Raw genomic sequence first — 22,581 nt, forward strand, 5'->3', positions numbered from 1 at the left:
AAACACTTAATACTGACTTTTTCATTTTGGCCATTTTGGCCATGTGCAATTATATCATTGTGGTTTCAATTTGCATGTACCTGATGACTAGTGATGCTGAGTACTTTTTATATTTGCTGACCATTTGGGTAGGCTTTCTGTAGTGTCTGTTCAAGTGTTTTGACCCTTTTCTACTGGGTTTTCTGCCTTTACATTGTAGAACATATTTATGTATTCCGGATAGAATTCTTCAGATTATATATGGAGATTACATATTTTTTTTCATTTTGTCATTTATCATTTCACTCTATCAAACTTTTTGAGAACAAAATTAATTTTAGTGATCTTCAATTTATCATTTTCTCATTATGATCAGCATCTTGTTTTAAGAAATCTTTGTTTATCCATAGATGTGCAGATATTTTCTATGTCTTTTTCTGAAATCTTTTACTTTGCCTTCCACTTTTGGATCTGCAATTCATACAGAATTGATTTTGGGGAATATAAGGAAGGAGTCAATATTTATTTTATCCATGTGGATACTAAAGTGACCCAGTGTCATTTTTCAAAAAGGTTTTTTTCTCTACACTGCATACTGTCCCCACACTGAAAATATGTTACCTTTGACATAAATTAGGTCATAGGTTACCAAATATGAGTGTCCTTCCTGTCTTTTCTATTTCTTTAATCTGTCTACACTTGTGCCCATAGCACATTGTCTAGTTACAATAACTTTATAATACATCTTGTTATTTGCCAGTGTTAATCTTGTACAAGATTGCTTGGACTACTGTGGGATTCTTGCATTTCCATATACATTTTAGAATCAGCTGATTAATTTATGCAAAAAATAAACCTTATAATTTTTATTGGACTTACATTTAATCTCTTGACATCTTAATATATTGAATCTTCTAATCCATGAAACCCTACATTTATTTATTTTCTTTCTCTCAATCATGTTTTCAGTGTAGAAGCTTACATATCGTTCATAATTTTGTATCTATATTCATAAGGGATTTTGGGAAGTAATTTTCCATCCTTGTATCACCTTGTTGGGTTTTGGAATGAGGATTATACAGGCTTCATAAAATATGTAGAAAGGTGGGATTGCTTGTTTTTGTTTGTTTTTTACTATTTTTTGGGACAGTTTGAATGAAACTGGTAATTTTTCTATAGGTATTTAGATAAATTTTGTAGTTTTGTTGTTGTTGTTAATTAAATAAGCTATTACATCTAAAGTACTTAGGAAGTAGCTGACATTTAATAAATGCTCTAAAATGCTATCTATTCTTCTGAGCTTGTCTATCCATTTTCCACATGTAAATCACTACATTAACATACCAGAACAGAAGGGCAGGCTTTCTACAAGGAGACGTACATAAAGAGGTCATGTGCTTTAAGCTATTCTTTAGAACTCACCTTTCAAAACTCATCCAATGATCAGTTGACTACTCATAATATTTTCAAAAGATATTCTATTTTGATTTCCCAACCACTTTATTACCATAAAAGTTAGATTACTACTACACTAGAGAGGGGTGTTTTCACAGAGTTTTAAATGACAATACAGGGGTACCTGGGTGGCCCAGTGAGTGTCTGCCTTTTGCTCAGGTTGTGATCCCAGAATCTTGGGATCAAGGCCCACATCGGGTTCCCCACAGGGAACCTCCTTCTCCCTTCTCCTATGTCTCTGCCTCTCTCTCATGAATAAATAAATAACATTAAAAAAATAAGTGATGATACCAACCACTCCATCTCATACTTACGTATTTTTTGTTGCTAGTAGGTGTGCACTGAGCTCATGAAACATCTACTTTTTTCTTTTTTAAAAGATTTTATTTATTTATTCATGAGAGACAGAGAGAGGCAGAGACATAGGCAGAAGGAGAAACAGGTTCCATGCAGGGAACTAAGTGTGGGACTCTATCCTGGAACTCCAAGATCACGCCCTGAGCTGAAGGCAGATGCTTTAACCGCTGAGTCACCCAGGCATCCCTGTTCTTTTTCCTCAATAATCTCATGCACTTTCTTCCTTTCTGAGTTCCTGTGCTCCCTCTCCTCTCCTTCTAGTGGAATTTTTCAAGAGGTACCTCCACGTGGTCTCCATTTTCTTAGGTCCACTCATTTTTCAACCAAAATCTGGTTTACTTTCCTACCACTCCATGGAAATGACTTATTGCCAAGTTCTCCATGAGTTGCCATGTCATTAAATAAAGGTCATTATTCTGTCCTCAACTGGTGTGATCTTAGTGGTATTTAGCACTATAGACCACACCTGCCTTCTTAAAACAAACTCTACCAACTGAATTCTATGACAGTGCATGCTTACTTTTCTCTTGTTTAATATTTCTATTTAGCCTTAGTTGACTAAGTCTTATAGTCTTATAAATTGATAAGCCTTATAAATTGATAAGACTTAACAGTCAATTTCTTGAGTATGGAGTCAATTTCTTGATGTATGTGGCTTCAATCATTTCTATGACTGTTGGCCTTTAGTATATTTCTCTCAAGTATAGTGCATTTCTTTTCTCAGCTCCATATCCATATACTGTTACCTCTTTAAGAGCCCCATTTAGAGGCTTGTCAGGTAACTCAAATTCAACATCATCTAAAACTGGGCTCATGCTGTTCCTCTCATGGCTGCTCCTATAATTCTGTCTTAGGAAAACCATACCATCTTCCTGGACCCAAAGATGAGAACACTGAGTGGCATCTCTATTCTCTCCCTCACCCCATAGTCAAGCAACTGAGAAGTCCCACTCATTTTTCCTCCTCCCCATCTAACGATTTCACCTGTATTTTTTCCATGGATGCTATTGGAAGGTCCAGGCTACCATCAATTTATAAAGATTCTTCAAATTAGCTCTCCTTTGAACACTCATAAGTGCTGGTCCACCACTGCAGCCAGAATACTGTTTTTAAAACTTGAATCTGCAAATGTCATGCCACTTTTTGAAAGTATCTGTTTTATGTCTTGCTCTACCAATGGAATGTAGTCTGTTTTGTTCAGGCATATCATCAGTGTTCTGTATGTGTTCATTAAATGATAAATGACAAGACGAAAAATCAAAGTTGATTATTTTTTACCGTGCACAAATTTATTTTTCTGTGACATGTAGGTAATGACTTCGCCAATATAAGACATCATTGAGAAGTTTATAGTTGACATGGCCAGAGCTTATAAATAATATCACACAGTATAAGTTGTGTGCTAAATACAAGAAATTATTTCCTCTGACAGACCATACTAATCTACCTGGCTCAACTCTCTGTATACATAAAAGGGCAGAGAAGAAAAGTTGACTATGACCCAGTCCATTAATCATGTATTTCCTGAGTGTCTACTAGGTGCCAGACAGGATGGTCTATCCAGTGGAGGACAATGAAAGTCAAAGCCTCTGGTAACTATGAGCTATAGCAGAATATGGCAAATGCAGAAAGGTATGTAAGACGTAGGGGGCAGGGGTGTAAGAGAGAAGAGTAGAGTCTAATTTAGCCAAGGAAATGAAAGAAATCCTATTTGGGGTGGGAAGCTTCTGAAAATTTTAAAGGAGGGCAGAATTTATTTGGACAGAAACTTGTGAGAAAGTATTTCTAGTGAAAAGAATAGTCGGAATGAGGATTAATCTGGCATAATGTAATCGGCACTGTTGCCATGACTCCTTAGAGGTGTCGGAGGCCTTGGTTTAGGGGATGGTGATCAGAAATGGCCAAGATAGAAATGGCCAAGATAACATGGAAACACTGGAGCTACAAGTTTATGGGCTGGGAGGTGGGGAAAAAAACCACGAGGAACAAAAAAACGGGATGCTCAGTGTCTCCCAGCCCAGAAGATGCCAGCCCTAGTAAGGGAAACAAGGAAGCAAGCAGGAGACTATGGGTTTAGGGGTCCTGAACACAAGGAGGAAGAGAGAGCAGAGTTTCTAACCCAGTGAAGTACAGGTGTCTATAAGACATCCAGGCAGAGCTGGAAACGGGAGGGTGAGGTTTGAGAAGACAATCAGGAGAGCTTGGCTAAACTTCAACATTCCTACCAAATTATCTTGCGTTATCAAACTTTGAGTTCACCATCCATAAATTTTATCTAAAGAGCATTCTGGGATCTTGGTATAAGTTGGATTACTCGTATAAATCTTCACATTTCTCTTACAACTAACCTTTCTAATGTTCAAAGTCTACTGAATCAATTAACAATTGTTTTCCATTAACAGTTTCTTAAAGGTTTATTCAGTCTTGCCCTTGCAGCCCGGCTGCTGTCCAAAACTTAATGCTGAGAATTCTCATTGGGCTACAGAGGGAATAAGTCTAACTACTGATGCCTTCTTGTTGGACAAATTATTTCATTTTGAAATTGTATAGCAAAAGAACAACAATAGCGTATCGGTTCCACTCTTAAATAAATAAGGGGTTATTTTGCTGCTGAAAGTTTTCATTCAAATGACTGATCAGATCTCACATGTCTGTTTAAAAATGTCTGACTTAGGTCGTTACAAAATGACAGACTGTGATAAACTACATGATAGTTGGGAGTGAGACAATGAGGCATTGTTTACACAGAAGATTGAGTAACTGGTTTAACAAAAGAGATTCTTGGATATCTATTGTATGTACAACTAAGAGATTTACTGGAGCTTTTATAATTTCTGCAAGGCTCTTTTCCAGCCAGCTTCATTAACTTGAAGCAAATCAAATCATGCAGAAATCTGGCTCAGCCAGAAAGAAACCCAGGAAGATATAATATGAAGAAAAACAGACACGGGATGATAAGGTTTAGAATCTTTGGCATTTTTCATAAACATTTTGTTTGAAGATTATTAAATTACAACTCGGAGAGAAAAAAATAGTAAAACTTGCTATTAAATCAGGTCTTTACCTCAACTTTTCTTTACAATACATATACATATATATTAAATATATAAAACTGCACAAAGTATGTGTCAATAAAATACAGTCTTTACAACTTAAATATCATCCGAACAGAAAGATATTTGCATGCATTTTATATATGCATAAAACCAGGTTTTTACTTGGGGGGGGTACTATGAAATGGCGAGGTTGGCAGGAATCAGATATTCTTCAAGATGACTTGGGGTGGTGCTTTTCTAGGAATGGGGTTCTGAGATATATATGCATTCTGTGTAGCTTATCTTGCTCAAGAACAAAAGATTAATTTGGATTGCTGAGTTATTTTTACTTTCTGCTCAAAAATGCAGGCGAATAAAGTGATTATGACAATCAGGTAAAGTAGCCATATTCATTAGTTAGTCCCTTGCTCCTCAGCCTTCATTTGTTTTTTTTTTTTTTTTCAAGATTTTATTATTCATGAAAGACACAGAGAGAAAGGCAGAGACATAGGCAGAGGGAGAAGCAGGCTCCCTGTGGGGAGCCCGACGCGGGACTCGATCCCAGGATCACGCCCTGAGCCAAAGGCAGACACTCAACCACTGAGCCACCAAGGTGCCCCTTCATTTATCTAAGTACTCTCAGAATTCATTCACTCATCCCCCTCTTTCTGAAACTGTAATATTGACATTTTATTTTGGAAATAAGCAAAGTCAAGTCAGAAGAAATGGCATTTTTAAGGCAACCAAATATTCTCATGAAACCTTCACTTTTTGGATGAGTGGTCCCTTCAGGACCTTCTTGGGGCTTCCACTGCCAGCAATAGACCATGATATGGGCTGGTATCCAGCACCGGGGGAGCTGACTGCAATTGTCCATACACATTTTCAATAATCATGGCAGAAGGGCTCCCAAAGACCTGGGCTAATCCTGGTAAATATTTTTAAAAATCTATTTATAAAAGACACTAGTTGGGGAGGTGATGGCTACCAGAGACTCATTAACTCAGAGAAACGAACTGACTCACATGAACAATAATCTGAAAGGAGTGTGCAAACAGTAATGGAAATAACTGCATCTTAAGGAGAATCTGTTGGGGGTACGAAGACAAGTTCAAAGTCACTCTCGAATCCAGGTGGTCTCCTGGCCACTCTCGAGGAGGCCGTTCAGAACCCCAGCAGCCTGGCTTTACCTCTTATTTGAGAAGGGACCTCAGTCTTCCGTAGTCACTAGATTGTTTCCTTTTGACTGGCTGGCCCGCTAGCTAAGCAACTAGCACACCCATGCGTGTGGATGTGCACACATGCGTGTGTGCATCGGCGCATGTGGAGAAGCGGGGAGGGTACATGGAGGGCTCCGTACAGCACCCATTTCAGAATGACACCATGGGTACCACCACTTGAACAGAGATAGTGTTGGTCTTATCAACCAAATAGGGAATCGGGTGCTGGTGTCCACGGTTGGTGCATGTCCTAGAGAGCGCTGCGCTTCTTCCGAAGGGGGCTCTGGCTGCTGCACAGTTTCAGTTCTGCGTACTGCACCTGTGAAAACAAACAGACGGGCCGCTGGCGGTGAGGTAACCCTAGCTCACCATCGTGTGTGTTAATGGCTCCCCAAGGACAGACGGAGGCAAAGGAAGGAAGGTTCAAAGGTAATGAATCATTTTCTAAACACAGGAACATGGAGGGATTAATTGCAGGAAGGATTTGAGAAGTCATGCATCATTTCTTGAAACCAAAATATTAAAAGCAGATTTTTCTAATGAGATGCATGGGTTTTGTACCTGCTCTCAGCACCGCCAGATAATTTTAGTTGTGTGCGTGCCCATTTCCCACCACAAGTATGCTTAATAGTGGCCTCTTGGGAATGTTTATCTTAGTATATGATACAGCAACTCACTAAGAAATATTCATTTAAAAGTCTCTAAAATTTGGGGGAAAAAATCCCTGCAAATCATATACATTTATTTTGCCAGGGAGAGAAAAAAAAAATGTTGAAACTGATACTGACCACAGAGTTAAATAGATTTCGCTTAAAAATGAATTTCATTTACAATGTAATGGCTAAAACATCTGTGATAAATATGAGCACTCGGGAAGTCCCCAGTGGCAAACTGTCTATTGTGTTATTTGGAAGTGCTCTTGCTGGTACACCGAGAATTTTGCTGGCGGACTGTGTATCTTCCTTGAATGCTCTTTGGTCGCATCCCTCTCTATTCATGTCAACTGGCCGCTCTGAGGGCTGGTGCCTGGACTCTGTAGAGACAAACCTTGTGGTGGGGTGTGCTCAGTGGTGATTTCCTTTCTTTGAGGACGCAGGGACGAACTCAGATTGCAACTCGAATGATGGTACATCGCACGCTCATTGCTCTGGTGTGTGGGTTTTCATTGGCTGACCGTGGAATGGCTTCATTTAAAGTATTGTATTACAGACCACATGCTGACTGTCTTTTAGCATTTGTGCCAAACTCCCCAAGGACACCATGCCCCATCACATATGTTGAGCTATACTTTGTCAAAAGCAGATACATGCAAAAGGCACCCTTTCCTTAGAGTGTTTGGTAAAGGTCCCCTAGGGGAGCAGGGGATGACATACCTGTCAATCTTCAATGCAAAACAAACAGGGGCCAGGTTACTATTTTATAATCATGGAATGCAAATGTTAACGAGTAACTTCTAATGCACAGAATGCATTTCATAGCTAATTATATCATAAAATGGAGGTTAAAGAAAAACAACATCATGGACTCTATCTTAACCTCTAGAACTCAGAGTGAAGGGGAAAAAAACCCTAGGTCTTTTCAGGCCCGAGTCACTGCAATCTGCACAGAGCCACTGGGGAACCACTTCTGTGTCAGTGGCCCAAAGATGAAAATCGATACTTGATTTGGATTCTCTCAGATAATAAAGGGCTGTGCCTTTGATCATCATGTTGATATCTCACACCACGGTCTCCCCATCTCCCTTTTCTATGATCTCTATTCTCCTTTCGAGAAATCATTGCCTGCCCTCCTTCCTTTGGATTTATAGCAGCCTGATCTGCAGGGGCCTGGCTCAGGCTACTCTACAGGACTTTCTGGTATTGTTGCCTGGTTTAATCTCTATGCGTCCACAGAAACCAGATGCCGCTGGACCGAATGACCATTACCTGTGATAATACTTCTGATCGATCTCCATTTATTTCCTGCCATCTCTGCCTCTATGTGTATGAGAGTAGGTAGGAGCCTTGCCCCCAGCATCCCTAAATCATCAGAGGGAAAGGACAGAAGGGAAGCCTGCGACATAATTGGGGCAAGCAAGAATAAAAAGAATAATCCTCTTGTCCCCTACTTCCCCTAAAATGCCTGCCAGCCGGAAGAGGAGGAAAAGAAGCAACCCTCCCCTAGCTTGGGCTCTCCCACTCTCCCACTCACTGGGCCCATCTTATCCTCTTCGGGGAGGCAAGTGATCAGAAAACAGACAAACGCCATTGCACTATACCCACACAGTATGGGTTCCAGATCATTCTTAAGTAGCCCTTTCTTGGGGTAATTTTCCATAATCATCTCATGCTCTGGACAAAGGTTTTCCTGTCACCTCCCTGCAAGCCAGGCCGCTTTAAAGATTTTCTGATTCGTTATCTCAATTACCCACACACTGCCCTGTGCTCCTCTGGCTCTGGGGCTGGCCAAACTTCAGCACCGGGGTCCCCGCTGGTGGTGACCATTCATTACGTACCTTTTGAACATCAGATGGTACCCTGGAGAGGAAGTCTAGCAGCTCATTATTGTCGATGGCATAGGGATTTCGAAGTTTCTTCGTAAATTTATTTATGCCTGAAAAATAGAAGCACTGAGAAATCTCTTTGTCTGTCTGTCTGTATCTTTAAAAACTCTCCTGACTGGGGAATGGGGGAGGTTCAGAAGTAAAAATTAGCGTAAAACAATTACTAGACCTCAAGTCACACACATGTCGCTGTCATGTGGAACCATTCACAAATGCCTTTTCTGGAAGGAAAGGGGGGGTGGTTCTGTCGGACAGGAGCTCTGCCTTCTTCAACTGTGAAAATCCCATTACAATCCCAGCAGCAGGGCAGCAGAAACACACACTAAAACCGTGGTGCGCACTGGCTTCTCTGGACTACACTGATTAACAGCCTCCTCTGCTAGGAAAACAAACGTCCCAGATGGGAAAAGGCCTTCATTAGTCCCAACAAGTCTCTGCTTGGGGGCCCTGGACCAAATGGAGCCGTGGGAGGTGGAGGGCGGGAGTTGCTTTTTTGTTGTTAAAAAGAAACTGCAGAAATCTCTCTGCCTGACTCCAGCTTATTTTCACAGGTTTCTCTTCTCTCGCTGCAGAACAGTACTTGACATGTTGATTGTACTTTGATGCTGCAGGAAACTGTGAAAAGTTATTATTGGAAATTATCTTACTATGGCTGCTAACTTAATTTATGGACCGTGACGCTGGTGCGTGGGTTTGTCTCGTCGTCATTGGAGTCCCTGCTAATTTAGGCCAGGGACAGTGGTAATTAGAGGGGGTTCAGTGTTTAGGGCATCTGTGACGGCTGCACCTTGGGGGTGCGGGCATGCCCTGGGCGAGCTCTGCCTGTGGTTTTCTCTCCAGAGGGATGTACCTCTCAGCCACTCTTGCCTCCTCCTCTGTTCCTCAGAGCTGCTGGCAAGAGCTCGTGAGCTGTTGTCTTTCCCCAAGGGTCAACTCTTCTTCCTGCTGAGTTTTCCAAGCAGAAAGACTAAAAGTGGTGGGCTTCTGAAGTCTTGCCACAGAGCGCATGCTTAGTGAGGATTATGTCTGAAGGCTGGGTCCATCCCAATGATGCTGAATGAATCCTCACCTCAGATGAACCCTGACTCTTACCTCAAAGCCAGGGTAACAGTTAACGGTTTGACAGCCCCCAGCCCATAAAAGCTTTGATGTTTTTCTTCATTAAATAGTCTTTTGCTTTGGTCTAAGGACAGAAGTTCCTGTGTGACATTATACCCAACACAAGGCCAGCCTCTAGTCATTTCTGCAGAGGGTCAGATTTACATCAGCTTTGCAAATGGGAGCCGGCCATTGTTTATGAGTAAAATGGTGGCCTGGTGTTTGGGCTGGGGAAGCCTCCTCCCAAATGATTCTTTATCTCTCAAGTCAAAGCTGCACTGTGCCTTTCTTCCCTCTACCCCCCACAGCAAGCTTCATGTTTCTAGCTAAAATTTCCCCCGGCATTCCTTTAAACTAAAATACTCTCACTGTGTTATTCTAAAGACACTTAATTGTAGCATGGGCTTTTTGGCAAAAGAAAACAGACAAGGCAAAATGATGAAGGGAGACAAAGACTTATTGAGGAAAGATATATCTTCTATTGTTAATTATATATAGTGTGCGCATCTGGAGTCTTTACAATGAACAGCAAGGCAGGGATAATCTCACAGCCGATCAAAACACGGCATTCTTAGTCACTGAGAAGATTATAAACCTGCACAGTAGCTCAAATGCACGAATAAGGGCAGAAGTAGCCCACAATGCACTGAGATTGTCTGTTTGAAAAACTTAGAATAAAAATTATAAGGCACTCAGATTGCATGCTTCAAAAGCACACCTTATCTTTTTTTTTTTTTTAACGTTGTTAAATGTCAGTAATTCTGCATTATGATCTTTTGTGTGAAACCAAGTGTCAACAGGGGTTCATGAACTCCTGGGTCATCACTATGGGGCCATGGGGCAAGGAACGAGGGTTATGGATCACAAATAGCTGGGCCCCAGCTGCAGCATCACCCATGTATTATCTGTGTAGTTTCAGGCAAACCACTTGACCTTCCCGTGCCTCAGATTTCTTACATCAAAATCTGAATAATAAAGACCTATCCTATGTAGTTTCCCAGGTTGATGAGAGAATCACATTGGAAATGTAAGCGCAAGGATTCCGTAATCTGAAGTTCCAAAATGATGAAGGGCTACCATCATTACTCTAGATGTTAACAAGCCAAAAAACAAAGGGGTGTGGTGAGAGAAGAATCCTTATAGTGTGAGGCATGTGAGCACACACCCAAATCTGGAAGTTGTACTTTATTAGTAGCACGATGGATATACCTTTAGGTATTTTTAACCCAAATACAGAAAGGCAGAGGACCTATTTGCTGTGAATTTTAATTTTTTAGAACACACAGAGAAATGGGATCCAAACACCAAAGGATAATATTTGAGAAAGATACTACCATTTAATAGTCCCAGATCCAGACTGAATGGATCAGTGGAGTGGAATGAGCAATCTAGTAGAATCAATCAATCTATCTATCTATCTATCTATCTATCTATCTCTTGGAGAAAGTTGGAAAAATTGCATGACTTTTTTGCATGTATGGTCACAGGTGAATACACACTTGAAACAGAATTAAAACAGTATTTTTCAGATACTTATATGAGTGCCTGGAATGCAGCCCTGACCTCAGTACACTGGTGGGGATGGGTGAGGTGGGGCAGAGGGTCCTTGCTTGCCCATGTATCAAACACTACAGCTCACCACATAAAAGACACAGTGTCATCAAATGGAAATACAAAGTTAAATAAGTCATGGGTCTTCTTTTCAAGTAGCCCAAAATCTAGCTTAGGGAGCTCACATCTACCTTGGAACAACAGAAGTACCTCATATCATAACAGAAGCATCTATAGTGAAGAACAGAATGAAAGGAATATGGGAAACCTTTCAAAAGGGGCAGAAAACCCACATGGGATTTAATCCTAAAATGTACCTTGCTTTCTAGAAATACATCAAATAGGTGATCAAAATTCAGTAGATATGGTTTCCTTCAGAAAATGTTAAATATCCCTCTTAAACTACTTCTCACATCTTTTTCAAAATCTACACTCCCACACAAGAGAGGTGGGTGGTAGGCTCAAAAGAAATGCCATCCCTATAGACCACAGGTATGAAACATGCAGACTCATTAAATATTTGACAAGTACTTATTAAAGAACTACTACCTATATGTAGCTTCTCTAGGAATTATACATTAAAGAAGAAAGAAAAATGTCTCACCCTTCAAAAGCTTACAATGAAGTCGGTGAGTTAAGGAATATTCCTTATGGCCATTTTGAAATTAGGCTGCTTTTCAGAGGCTTATGGTAAATAATTGTGGTACTTAATAAGTATTCCTATAAAAATATTATTTGGGTATATAGAATATGGAAATATAGAACATACAGTTAAGTAATTTTGTTCCAAAGGGTTAAAAATAGTGGACCAAAAAAAAAATCTTAGGATCTTAACTCAATGAAAATGAGTAACTCAGAATAAGAAATGATCTTCTGATCCTTAATAAAGTTGAAAGGAACACTAGAAATTGAAGACATATGAAGTCAGAAGACTTTACATGAGAAAGTCTCTGCCAAGGATACAATCATATAGGAGATATGCAAAGGAATGTCCTGGGTTCATGCTAGCTAATAACTAATTTGTATCAGAAAAGAAGAAGTCCTGATAGAACTGCCGAGTATATTCCATGATGGCATGGCAGGTTTTACTCGATGAGGCAATAGATCATGTGTTTATTGTCAAGGATTTTGACTACATTATATATAGTGAACTCAACAATAATCTATAAGCCCCTGTCCAGAGCAGAAAACCAAAGAACTAGACACAGAAAACAAAGCTTGAAGGATTACTGTCAGCTCGGGAGAACATAAGAGACTCCATGCTATTTAATAATTTCACCTATAAACTGAAATAAATAGAGCTATCTCTCATTAATTAGATGCTAAAAGTTGGTGTTGGAAAGCTGCCAAGATCTTGGAGGATAAGATCAGAAGTCAAAGCAATTTTGGATAAACAGAAAGAGGAATTGGAATTCCAACACTGATGATCAAATAAGGAAACAGTACAGTCTTCTTTGTGGAGGGAAAGATGCAGAAAAGCAAGTCAAGTATGCACCAGAAATGAGGAGGAAATCATGAGAAACAGTGTTTGACAAGCTGACCATGCATTCAACTTATACCAGCTTAAAAATGAACACAATGTTGGCCAAATGATTACAGTAATTTTGAATCATGTTCTGATTAGGATCAGACAACAGCTTTAAAGATCTGTTTTTTAAATATGATCAGTAAATGGATTTGGAAACTAATTCTTAATGAAAGACCATTAAGAAAGAGTGAGATTATTCAGTCTATATGGATAATGTTTAGTACGTAAGGTATTCAGGGAGATACTTTTACAAAATGTTCCTTCCTGATCAATGGATCCTGAAGAGCTTTATGTTCTCTTTCTAAGGGTCTATGGACCAATGTGCTAGCATTGTTGAAAAATAGAGAAACAAACAAAGGTTAAATATGGATAGAAGACTTTGCCCAAGACTGAGTGTCGTTGAGGCTTAAAATAGACCCCTACAGAGGGAAATCAGAATACCTTTTTCTTCTTGGGCTTGCTATGAAAGAGAGATACTTCTTTATATGGGATTTTCACTTCTTGGACAAAACAGACAACCAGTGGCTTATGTTCTCTCAAAATCACTCCACTTCTGAAGTTTAATGAGTTATTCTATTTTTTAGATGTCTACATTTGGCTTTCCTTGTCAGCAGGATTCTACTCCTGTGGATTCTCTTTGAAAAGGTCTACACTTAATGGTTTTAGAAAGGTTGTAGCTTTTATCTGACATAAAGCTCTCAGGCTTTTGCTTAAAGGTAAATGCACCTTATTGCAGTCACTTGTATGGATAACTTCTCTGAACACCTCAACACCTGAGGATCCCTAGAAAGGAATAGCTATGGTTGAGAACTCAGCAGTAGTCATAGGAGCCAAGGAATGGAAAACTGTGACTGGCAGACTCTTATGGAAAAGGGTTGTTTGTTTCTCCCGCAATTAATTTACTGCAATGTATGCTCCTTCTATCAACCCAGAGCCCACCCAGCAACAGACACAAATATTCACAAAGCTGCTTGTCTTCTATCCAACTGCTAGCTTGAGTAGTAAATCAAGTCATGGCACTTATTTCAAGTTTGAGATTTTTGTTTCTACTTTTTTAAAGCAGCTAAACTTTATATAGCACACCATTTACCCTGCTAAATTATAGCTTCCTCTTCTTTCAGGCACTGGTTAGGGAGTAACCACCTCCCTTCCTTTCTACTGCTTCTGGATTTAAGAATTGGGTTAGGTTATTTTTCCTCCAGGAGAGATGAAGTGTCAGAAGCAACCTGGCTGTGGCCAGATCTACTTTTACATAATATAAAGGGTGAGATGCAGGTGTTGGCTCACTGTTTGAATAACAGTGTTTCCTGAAAATTACCGGGCCACAGCAATATATTATCCAAGGGTATTTATGACTATGGAAGCCCAAAGGGAAATCTCATGCACGATCACATTTTTATTTGATTGCAATTATGCAAGAGGCCTATAAATATCTACACTGATCGTTCACGCAACTGGCCTTTTCAGGGAGGTCTTGGAAGTTTTTTTCCCAAAATGCCTCCCTTAATCTCATGTTTAATTGCCTACAAGAGCACATTTAAAGTTTATAGTCGCACTTTACAAATGAGTAATTGGTTCTTACCTGAAACTGACTGCCAGCAAAAGGATCATGCCAGACTTACCCCAGATTAAAATGATGTACCGGAGTGGAATAAAATACAAAGTGATGGTGGCCACTGCCAGGATCAGACAGGCCAGGAACGAAAGGAATGGGACCGTCCAGTTAAACGTGCTGCAGACAAAGCACATAAATGTCATTTTCTCTGATGCTCTACACATTCTCTTGCTGTGTTTATTTCTTAGTTACACAAATGAAAAAGGTCTACTGGAAAAGTCTCTCTAAAAACCTGGAGAGAGATATCTGCCAAACTGGGGACTGCAAAACCTTCACTGAGGTCCTGAGGGTTAGGTCCCAAGACCAACTGCCAGCCAACTTCTCAAGGTCGTGGTGACTTTGCCTTCCTGGAACTGATAGTGTTTAAGGGAAGACTCTGGCTCTCACAAGCAATGAAAGACCATAGTGTTGTCATGATGGCTCCATGCATGGAGATCTTCAAAATGAAAGGTTAGTGAGGTCACTTCAAAGTCAACATTATTCTCTCAATGAAGACATGGTTGCCAGTAAATATTTAGAAAATGGAGGATATTATTAAGGTGCTCTGATGCTTTTTTTTTCCTTTTTGAGACAGAGAGTATGCAAGTTGGGGGGGGGCGGCGTGTAGAGCAGCAGAGGGAGAGAGAAAAAGAATCTCAAATAGGCTCCATGCTCAATGCAGAGCTCCATGCGGGGTTCCATCTCAGGGCCCTGTGATGACAACCTGACCTGAAATCGAGAATCTGACGCTTAACTGACTAAGCCATCCAGGTATCTCAACTTTTGTGTTTTCTAATAACTTATCTTTAGAACTTTCAGACTCACTGACTCCAGAAGGTTACCCTGAAATGGGCTGAGGACATTTGACTACAAACCATTATGCCACCAACCCATAGATAATGCAGGTTATACGACCACATGTTATTTTCATGAGGCCCCTGGATCCTTTCAGTATATGCATTGCCTCCTTGACTTATGTGCAAATGGAGATCCAGAACATGGGATGTAGATTTGAACAAACAGTGGAAACACTTTCATGGTCCTAGAAAATGATCTGTAAATCCCATGTCCTTTGGAGAGCCCATGAGAGACTCTGGCCCTTCTTCTTCCTGGTCTTTAGCTTCACTTACATGATTATCTATTGACCCTGGGCCTTGTGCTAAGGATATAAAGGGGTAAAAGATTTGTCTCTTTGTTTTTTGTGTGTTGTTTGTGTGAATGTGTGGTAGGGGTGGGGAGGCTAACATATAATAGCTACTGGACACTTTATTGTGCCATTGTACTAATATCTTTTTTTAAGATTTATTTATTTATTCATAAGAGACAGACACACACACAGAGAGAGAGAGAGAGAGAAAGGCAGAGACATCGGCTGAGGGAGAAGCAGGCTCCTCGCAGGGAGCCTGATGCAGGACTTGATCCCAGATCTTGGGATCACACCCTGAGTTGAAGGCAGATGCTCAACCATTGAGCCACCCAGGTGTCCCTTTGCGCTAATATTTTTCATGTCATGATGGTCACCACAATTCTCCTGAGTAAAGATTATCCTCATTTTACACATGAGCAAATTGAGGCTGAGAGAAATTTATTTTGTTTTGTAAATAACCACAATTCCACAAAGAGTCTTAGAAAAACCCAGTCACCTCACCCTCTTATTATAGACTATAAACATTTTTAATCTTTACCCATAGAAAGGTACATGTGAATTTCTCGCTTTTTAAAACTATAAGCAAATTTAAACACCTTTTAACATGTATGCTCATCATTTTAATTGTTTCGTAAGCGATTTCCAGCTGATTTCTTCGTTAGGTGCCAGAATTTGGGAAAGTGCTTAAGAAAACGGATGTTTAAGCATACTGACATCGGTTTGAGTTCAAGCTCCATCTCTAATAAGCTACAAGAAAGCGATTTAATCAACCTGCACCAACTTCTGCTCTGCAAAATGTGGAGAAGAAGAATACCCCTGTCATAGAGTTCTGCCAGAATTAAATAAGAACTTGCATTTAAGGTAGCTAGCACATTCTGGTTTTAGCACATTATAAAAACTGAAAAAACAGAAAGCAGTTATGATTTGTCTATTGTGCCTTAAGCTGTTTTGCTCGACTTTTTCCTCAGTGATTTAAAATACCTCTTTGGATACCAAAGAAATCAGTCCTTTGTCATATTTGTCACAGTGTTTTTCTAATGTGTTGCTTTGTCTTTTTTTTAATCTGGTTTATAAATTTTTAAATATAAAATTATATATTTTACATGACCAACTTTATCAATGTTTTCCCTTGCTGATTTCTAGATTTGGTAGCACTTACCAAAGACTTCCCTAGTCTAGTAACTTGATACCAACAAACTGAATAATTGATATTCTCCCTACTCCTTCCTCATGCCTTTTTCTAGGCTATTCTAAATTTACATATATATATGTGGGTCCATTTCTTACTACTTTCTTCTGTAGTAAAACTTTTAGTTGAATGTTTTGGAGGGCAATTTCATGTTTGTAGAAATGTTATTCAGACTCCCTGAATGCTCCAAATTATGCCATGGCAGGAAGTTTAATCTACAGATCTCTTCGCACAGGGATGCAGGGGCAATGCATGAATGTCACAGTAATGGTTGCTAGTACTTACAAAAGGAAATAGCATCAATTTCCTTAATAGCACAATATCTAAATAAAGGGAAAAATCTAAATAGATGTCTACTTCGTAGTATCATGCAGATTTTTGTTTTGTTCAATTCAGCATTTATTAAGCATCTACTATATACACAGAGCTAGGTAACCTTTATTCTCTCTTTTTCTGAGCATACAGTTGCAAGTGTATATATCTTTAAAAAAACAATGAAATAATAAAAAGGGCACCCACACAAACTCCCTTACCCCTCAACACACAGGCTCAAAGCTAGGTAAGTGAAAGACAGTGAAAAAATAAATTGCATAAATAAACGTGGGTATGTGTCACATATATGCATATATATGTCTTTATTAATAAATTTACACATGTACAAAAACCACACATAGAGGTTTTTAAACTGAAAAACCCTCGATGGATATACTCTAAAATGTTAATGGTAATTCAATAGGATGGACAGAAGGGGAAGAAAAGGAAGTAGAGAGAATAAAGGAGAGCTTTCTGTTTGGTTACTTTTATCATGGATGTGTACCATATTTACAATAAAAATAAAAACAAAATTAAGATATCATGAAATCAACCAATTAAAATTAAAATAAATAAGTAAAACCAAATATCAATTTTTATGCTCTAATTTTTTGGTTTTTGTGTTTTTGGAAAACAGAGACATAGTAGCAGATCCTGGGTACAAATCAATGGCTAGGTACCAAAATTAAGAAGGTTCCTGACTGGGAAGACAAAATAAGTTAACACTTTATATTAGGCTGTAAACTCTAGGGTAACAACTAAAAGAATAGCAAAAGAGTTGGGCAGCCCGGATGGCTTAGCGGTTTAGTGCCACCTTCGGCCCAGGGCCTGATCCTGGAGACCTGGGATAGAGTCCCACGTCCGGCTCCCTGCATGGAGTCTGCTTCTCCCTCTGCCTCTCTCTCTCTGTGTCTCTCATGAATAAATAAATAAAATCTTAAAAAAAAAAAAAAAGTGCTTACACTCTGATAAAAAATACAGACAAGAAAACAAAACAGAACAAGGACAAAGAAAACAATAAAAGCCACAAAATTTAAATGGACTACTAAAATTTTATCCAATCTTAAAGGAAGTAATGACACAGGCTTATGTAAACTCTTCCAGATAGTGATAAAGAGAGAACACTCCCATCTGTTGTATGAGGCTAGAATAATCTTCTTTCCATTAAGAATTTAAGAACAGAAAATTATAGCTCAACTCTCACTGATGATGATAGCTCCAAAAATCCTATGCAAAGTAATAGTAAATAAAATATAGCAATATGTGAAGAGAGTGTGTAGCATGGCTAAGTTGGGTTTATTCAATAGGTACAAGATTGCCTTAAAATTTAAAAATGAAAAAGAATAATAGACTACATTAGCAAAAATAAAGGAGAAAAAAAATCATCCCAATGAAATCAGGAAAAACGTTTGACAAAACTCACATGCATGATAAAAATTCTTAGTAAACTAAGAATAAAGGGGAACTTCTTTAATCTGACAAAGCGTCTTTACAAATGACTATTGCAAATATCATTCCTAGGGTAAAAAGTTAAAAGTTTTTTTCTCTGATATCTAAATGTTCACCAATACCAATTCTGTTCAACATGGTATAGAGCTGCTAGCCAGTATAATAAAGCAAGAAAACATAGAAAAATGTATAAGGATTAGAAAATAAGGAAGAAAAAATTATTCCTAGATAAAATGGTTATGCAATAGAAAATCTAGAACAATAATCTTCAGATAAAAATTAAGATAACTAAATTTCCCAAAATTTATAGATACAAAGTGAATGCAGGAAAAATGATTTCACTTTTATACTCTAGTAATGAACACGTAGAAAATTAAATATTTAAAAAAGAGGCTATTTGAAATATCATGAAACAAATCAAATATTTAGGAATATACCTCACAAAAATGTGTCAAACTTTCATACATAAAACTCTAATACAATATTGAAATAAATTCAAAATGACCTAGACAGACTAGATTAGTAAACTTAAAATATTATCAAGATACCAATTACTTTCCAATTAATGCAATCTTTATAAAGATCTCAACAGTTGTTTGTGTGTACAAGTGTGGGATGTGTCATGTGTATTAGTGCTGAGTGCTAGAAATGAAGATGTGTATAGATACTGTCACAAACACCCTGTCAGTTTTGCTCTCCAACAGCCAAGTCAGCTACCTCTTGTGTTTTCCTCTCAGCAACCCACAATTTTAGTGGAAAGTGTTTAAACGGCTCTTTTTTTTTTTTTACAAAAAGGAAGACACTTGCTTTTTAATTTTTTTTTAATTTAAGACACAGAAAGCCAAGGCAGTTTGCCAAAAATAATATTCATAATAGTCAATATTCTTAAGTGAGTAATACATGCCATCCACTAGTCTGAGCTCTTCATATACACTAATTCATTTAATTCTTTCCAAAATATGATGAAGTAGGAATAATTATTACTCCCATTCTACAAATGAGGACTCTGACTCATAAAAGTTAAATAACTGGCACCAATACTCTCAGTATGTGACAGAATTGGGACATGAATTCAGAAAGTCAGTTCAAGAGCCCACTCTCACTACCTCTATAGTAGGCACTTTAGAAAATGTAAAAAGGTGCATTTTTGTTCATTTAATTTATTCAATACTCCTTTTTATACTGAGGGCTTAGTTCAAAGACATTACACTGTAATTCCCCTAATACTCAAGAACTTACTAGACCTTCTCTCCATTAACATGGAATATCTTGGGCTGGTTTCCACAGAACATCCAAAGTTTAAAAACCCTGGTAAATCTAAGCTTTCCATCTCAAAATCAAACACTTTGTTATACATTTGCACAGGCTTCCCTAGTTTTCTTGATTCAAGAGTTCCCTGAGTTCCTAAGAAAGGAATACCTGACATGAACAGTAATGAGTCAAATGAGCCAAACCTTTAATTAGTGGAAAAAAATTCAACGAATTCCCTTCCTTCATTCAACCATTCAGGCTTACTGACATGTCCTAAGAATATCATTTTCAAAGTTCCAAAGCACTAAACAAAAATTATTGTGACCACAACCAGTAAAGGTAAAGGGCTCCATCCTATAGATCTTCCCCCAAATGGGTGTCCTGCTAGTTGACCTTTATGCCCATGGAGCTTTGATTTTCCTCACTTCCCAAGGTAGGACAAATAAAATCTTCTGACTCTTCTACTCATGGAAACAGAAATGACTGATCATATAATCTTACAGATTATTCTTTTGTAATGAACCCCACGTGATGCTTTTGTTCATGAAGCATGGTTTCTACACCAGCTGGTGAACCTGTTCCTCACACCTTATGTCTGGCCTTTTCCTTGGTCTTTCTGCCTTCATTCTTTGTTCCTTTTGACATATTACTCTCAGAGTAAACACCAGGTGTGTCAGTCTGTCACTCCTCATGTCCTCATTGTGATTCAAGATGCACTCACCTCCCTCCTCATCTTTACTGCCTAGTATTTTTCAACGTCTTTCCCATCCAGAGAAGTTCTACTTCTGATGAATGTGCCTTCCAGACCTTACTCTGGAACATTTGCAGGAATGATTTCCCTGTCTTAGGTTTCTGATTATCTCCTCCTCTGTGAGACTTCCCTAACCACTCAAAGATACAAGTGTTGAGGCCAACACTCCATAATGAGAGGACATATGAAATATAGCACCCTCTGACCATCCAGCCTGCTGTCTGAGATAATATAGATGCTACACATTCAATTAATGCTTGGGTCTGTTATATACACACATTTGAAATTTGTATAATATGAGAGAAGGTAACTAGAGAAAGTAAAGAGGAGAAAAAGAAGATTTAGCTTGTGCCACGTAAATGCAATACAATTGGGGTCTTCTGGGTCAGTAACTGGAAAGCCTTGCTCTGAGTGTTTCATGAAAGCTTACTCATTTACTAGTTGCCAGAAGTTGGGGAAAAGTTTTCCTGGTCCTTCACCACTGAATTACAATGGAATTCCAACAGAGTTACACATGCCACCCCACTTGAATACCCAGCAGGAACTTTCAGATCACTGCAGTAATGAATGGCCAAAGAATTAATAGGAGTGGAGCCTTATGGGCCTTCCTTCCTGTGCTGCAGCTGGGCAGAACAGTACTCTGTTCATGGCTGAAAATACGTCTCAGACATGGCCACCACAGCTGTGCCCAACACAGCTGTCCCTCAGACGCACTGGAGAGATGGGGGCCTGTTTCAATCTCCCTGCCTTCTGCTGTCATCAGACATGTTTCCTTGACCATTATCAATGGCACAACAGCCCCATTTGTCTGTTAGAGACCTTCAAGTGTGGAGACAGTTTTACCAAACAACACGATCTTCCTTCCTCAGTTCTTGCCCCCACTCCACATCCTCTTATCCTTCTTGCTGCCAGAATGTCCCTCATCCAATTTTTTTTTTCATGGCCTTTTTCCATCCACTCAAGGTCCTGTATGACTGGCCTCATCTCTAAGCACTGCCACTACCCTCCACTGCCTCATAGACATACTGAAACCCTTACATCTCCCAGTATCTAGCACAGACTTGGGCTTTGAACCTTTGCACAAAGTCCCACTTACTGCAGTCCCCATTCATTAACTCTTTGCTCAACTATCTCTTCCCATGATCAGACACACTGATAAGATGTCCCTCCTTCAGAACTGTCCCCTGGCTTTCTCTCCCCCATATCCCTTTTCTGGGCTGGTCAGACCACTCCTGATACCCTGTCTTCTCTCTATCTTGCATCAATGCAACTGAATTCTAATTCTTATTGCTGTTCTCCCTCACTGGAAAATAGATTCCTAGAGGAAAACGACATGCTAGGCTTCTTTGCTCACTAGTTGTGTGACCTTGACCTGTGATTCCATTTCCTAATCTGTAAAATGGGTACATTAAAATCCTTAATCCATACGCCTGTGGGAATCATTTACTCTGATTCCAGCCAGCAACTTCTTAAAGAAATTACTATGTGTGAAGGGTTTACAACAGTGTCTGGCTGGCATATAACACGAGCTGATGTTACTATTATCATGGCTCTATGGAATATTTCTCATTCTTAGACCAGATCAGTGCCTGACACTCAGAGAGATAAAGAGTTAATGAAGGAAGAAGTGTAACGCCCTCTTCATTATTTGACTGTTTCCTATTGTCATTTAGGTCTTTATTAAACAATTTTGAAGGTAACTTCAGAAATCATTTGTCGGTTTCTGTGAAATCTAGAAAAAGCAAGTAGGCATTAATATACGTAAGCAAAAATCCTCCTGCTCTTTAGTTTTTCTTCTAAGACATTAATAACAGGAATAGTAGCATGTAAATTCAGTAAAATTTACAATCTTTTAAAGATTATTAATAGCTTATTTTATAAACAAAATACATTTAGCATGCCAATAATAAATGGTCACTCCAGAGCAACTGGATTTGATAATCTGAGAAAGATCAGTATCCATACAAAGTTCCATATTAGCTATTTATATTTCCTGATGTTATAATTTACTGATTCCCCTGCATCTTAATATAGAAAACTTTCCCTTGGCTGTTAGTACTAATTTTAATTTCCTCTTTACCCATGCAATTTCTTTCTTTCCTTTTTTTTTTTTTAAGATTTAT

At 38.9% G+C, this 22,581-nt stretch overlaps 1 protein-coding gene across 8 annotated transcripts in view; it reads right to left on the reverse strand.

Annotated features, from left to right (window-relative positions):
- Positions 1 to 3,058: 3,058 nt before the first annotated feature.
- MCTP2 (multiple C2 and transmembrane domain containing 2) overlaps positions 3,059 to 22,581 on the reverse strand; it is a 245,520-nt gene continuing 225,997 nt past the window's right edge. For all 8 annotated transcript variants that reach the window (XM_077870909.1, XM_077870933.1, XM_077870949.1 and 5 more), the window contains 3 exons: positions 14,388 to 14,497; positions 8,541 to 8,638; positions 3,059 to 6,365 (listed from right to left, as the gene is read on the reverse strand). In XM_077870909.1, the coding sequence (XP_077727035.1) occupies positions 6,297 to 6,365; positions 8,541 to 8,638; positions 14,388 to 14,497 (277 nt within the window). In that variant the 3' untranslated portion in view covers positions 3,059 to 6,296. The remainder of the gene's footprint in view (positions 6,366 to 8,540; positions 8,639 to 14,387; positions 14,498 to 22,581) is intronic.

This window comes from Canis aureus, chromosome 2 (assembly GCF_053574225.1).
Source record: "Canis aureus isolate CA01 chromosome 2, VMU_Caureus_v.1.0, whole genome shotgun sequence".
Classification (NCBI taxonomy): domain Eukaryota; kingdom Metazoa; phylum Chordata; class Mammalia; order Carnivora; family Canidae; genus Canis; species Canis aureus.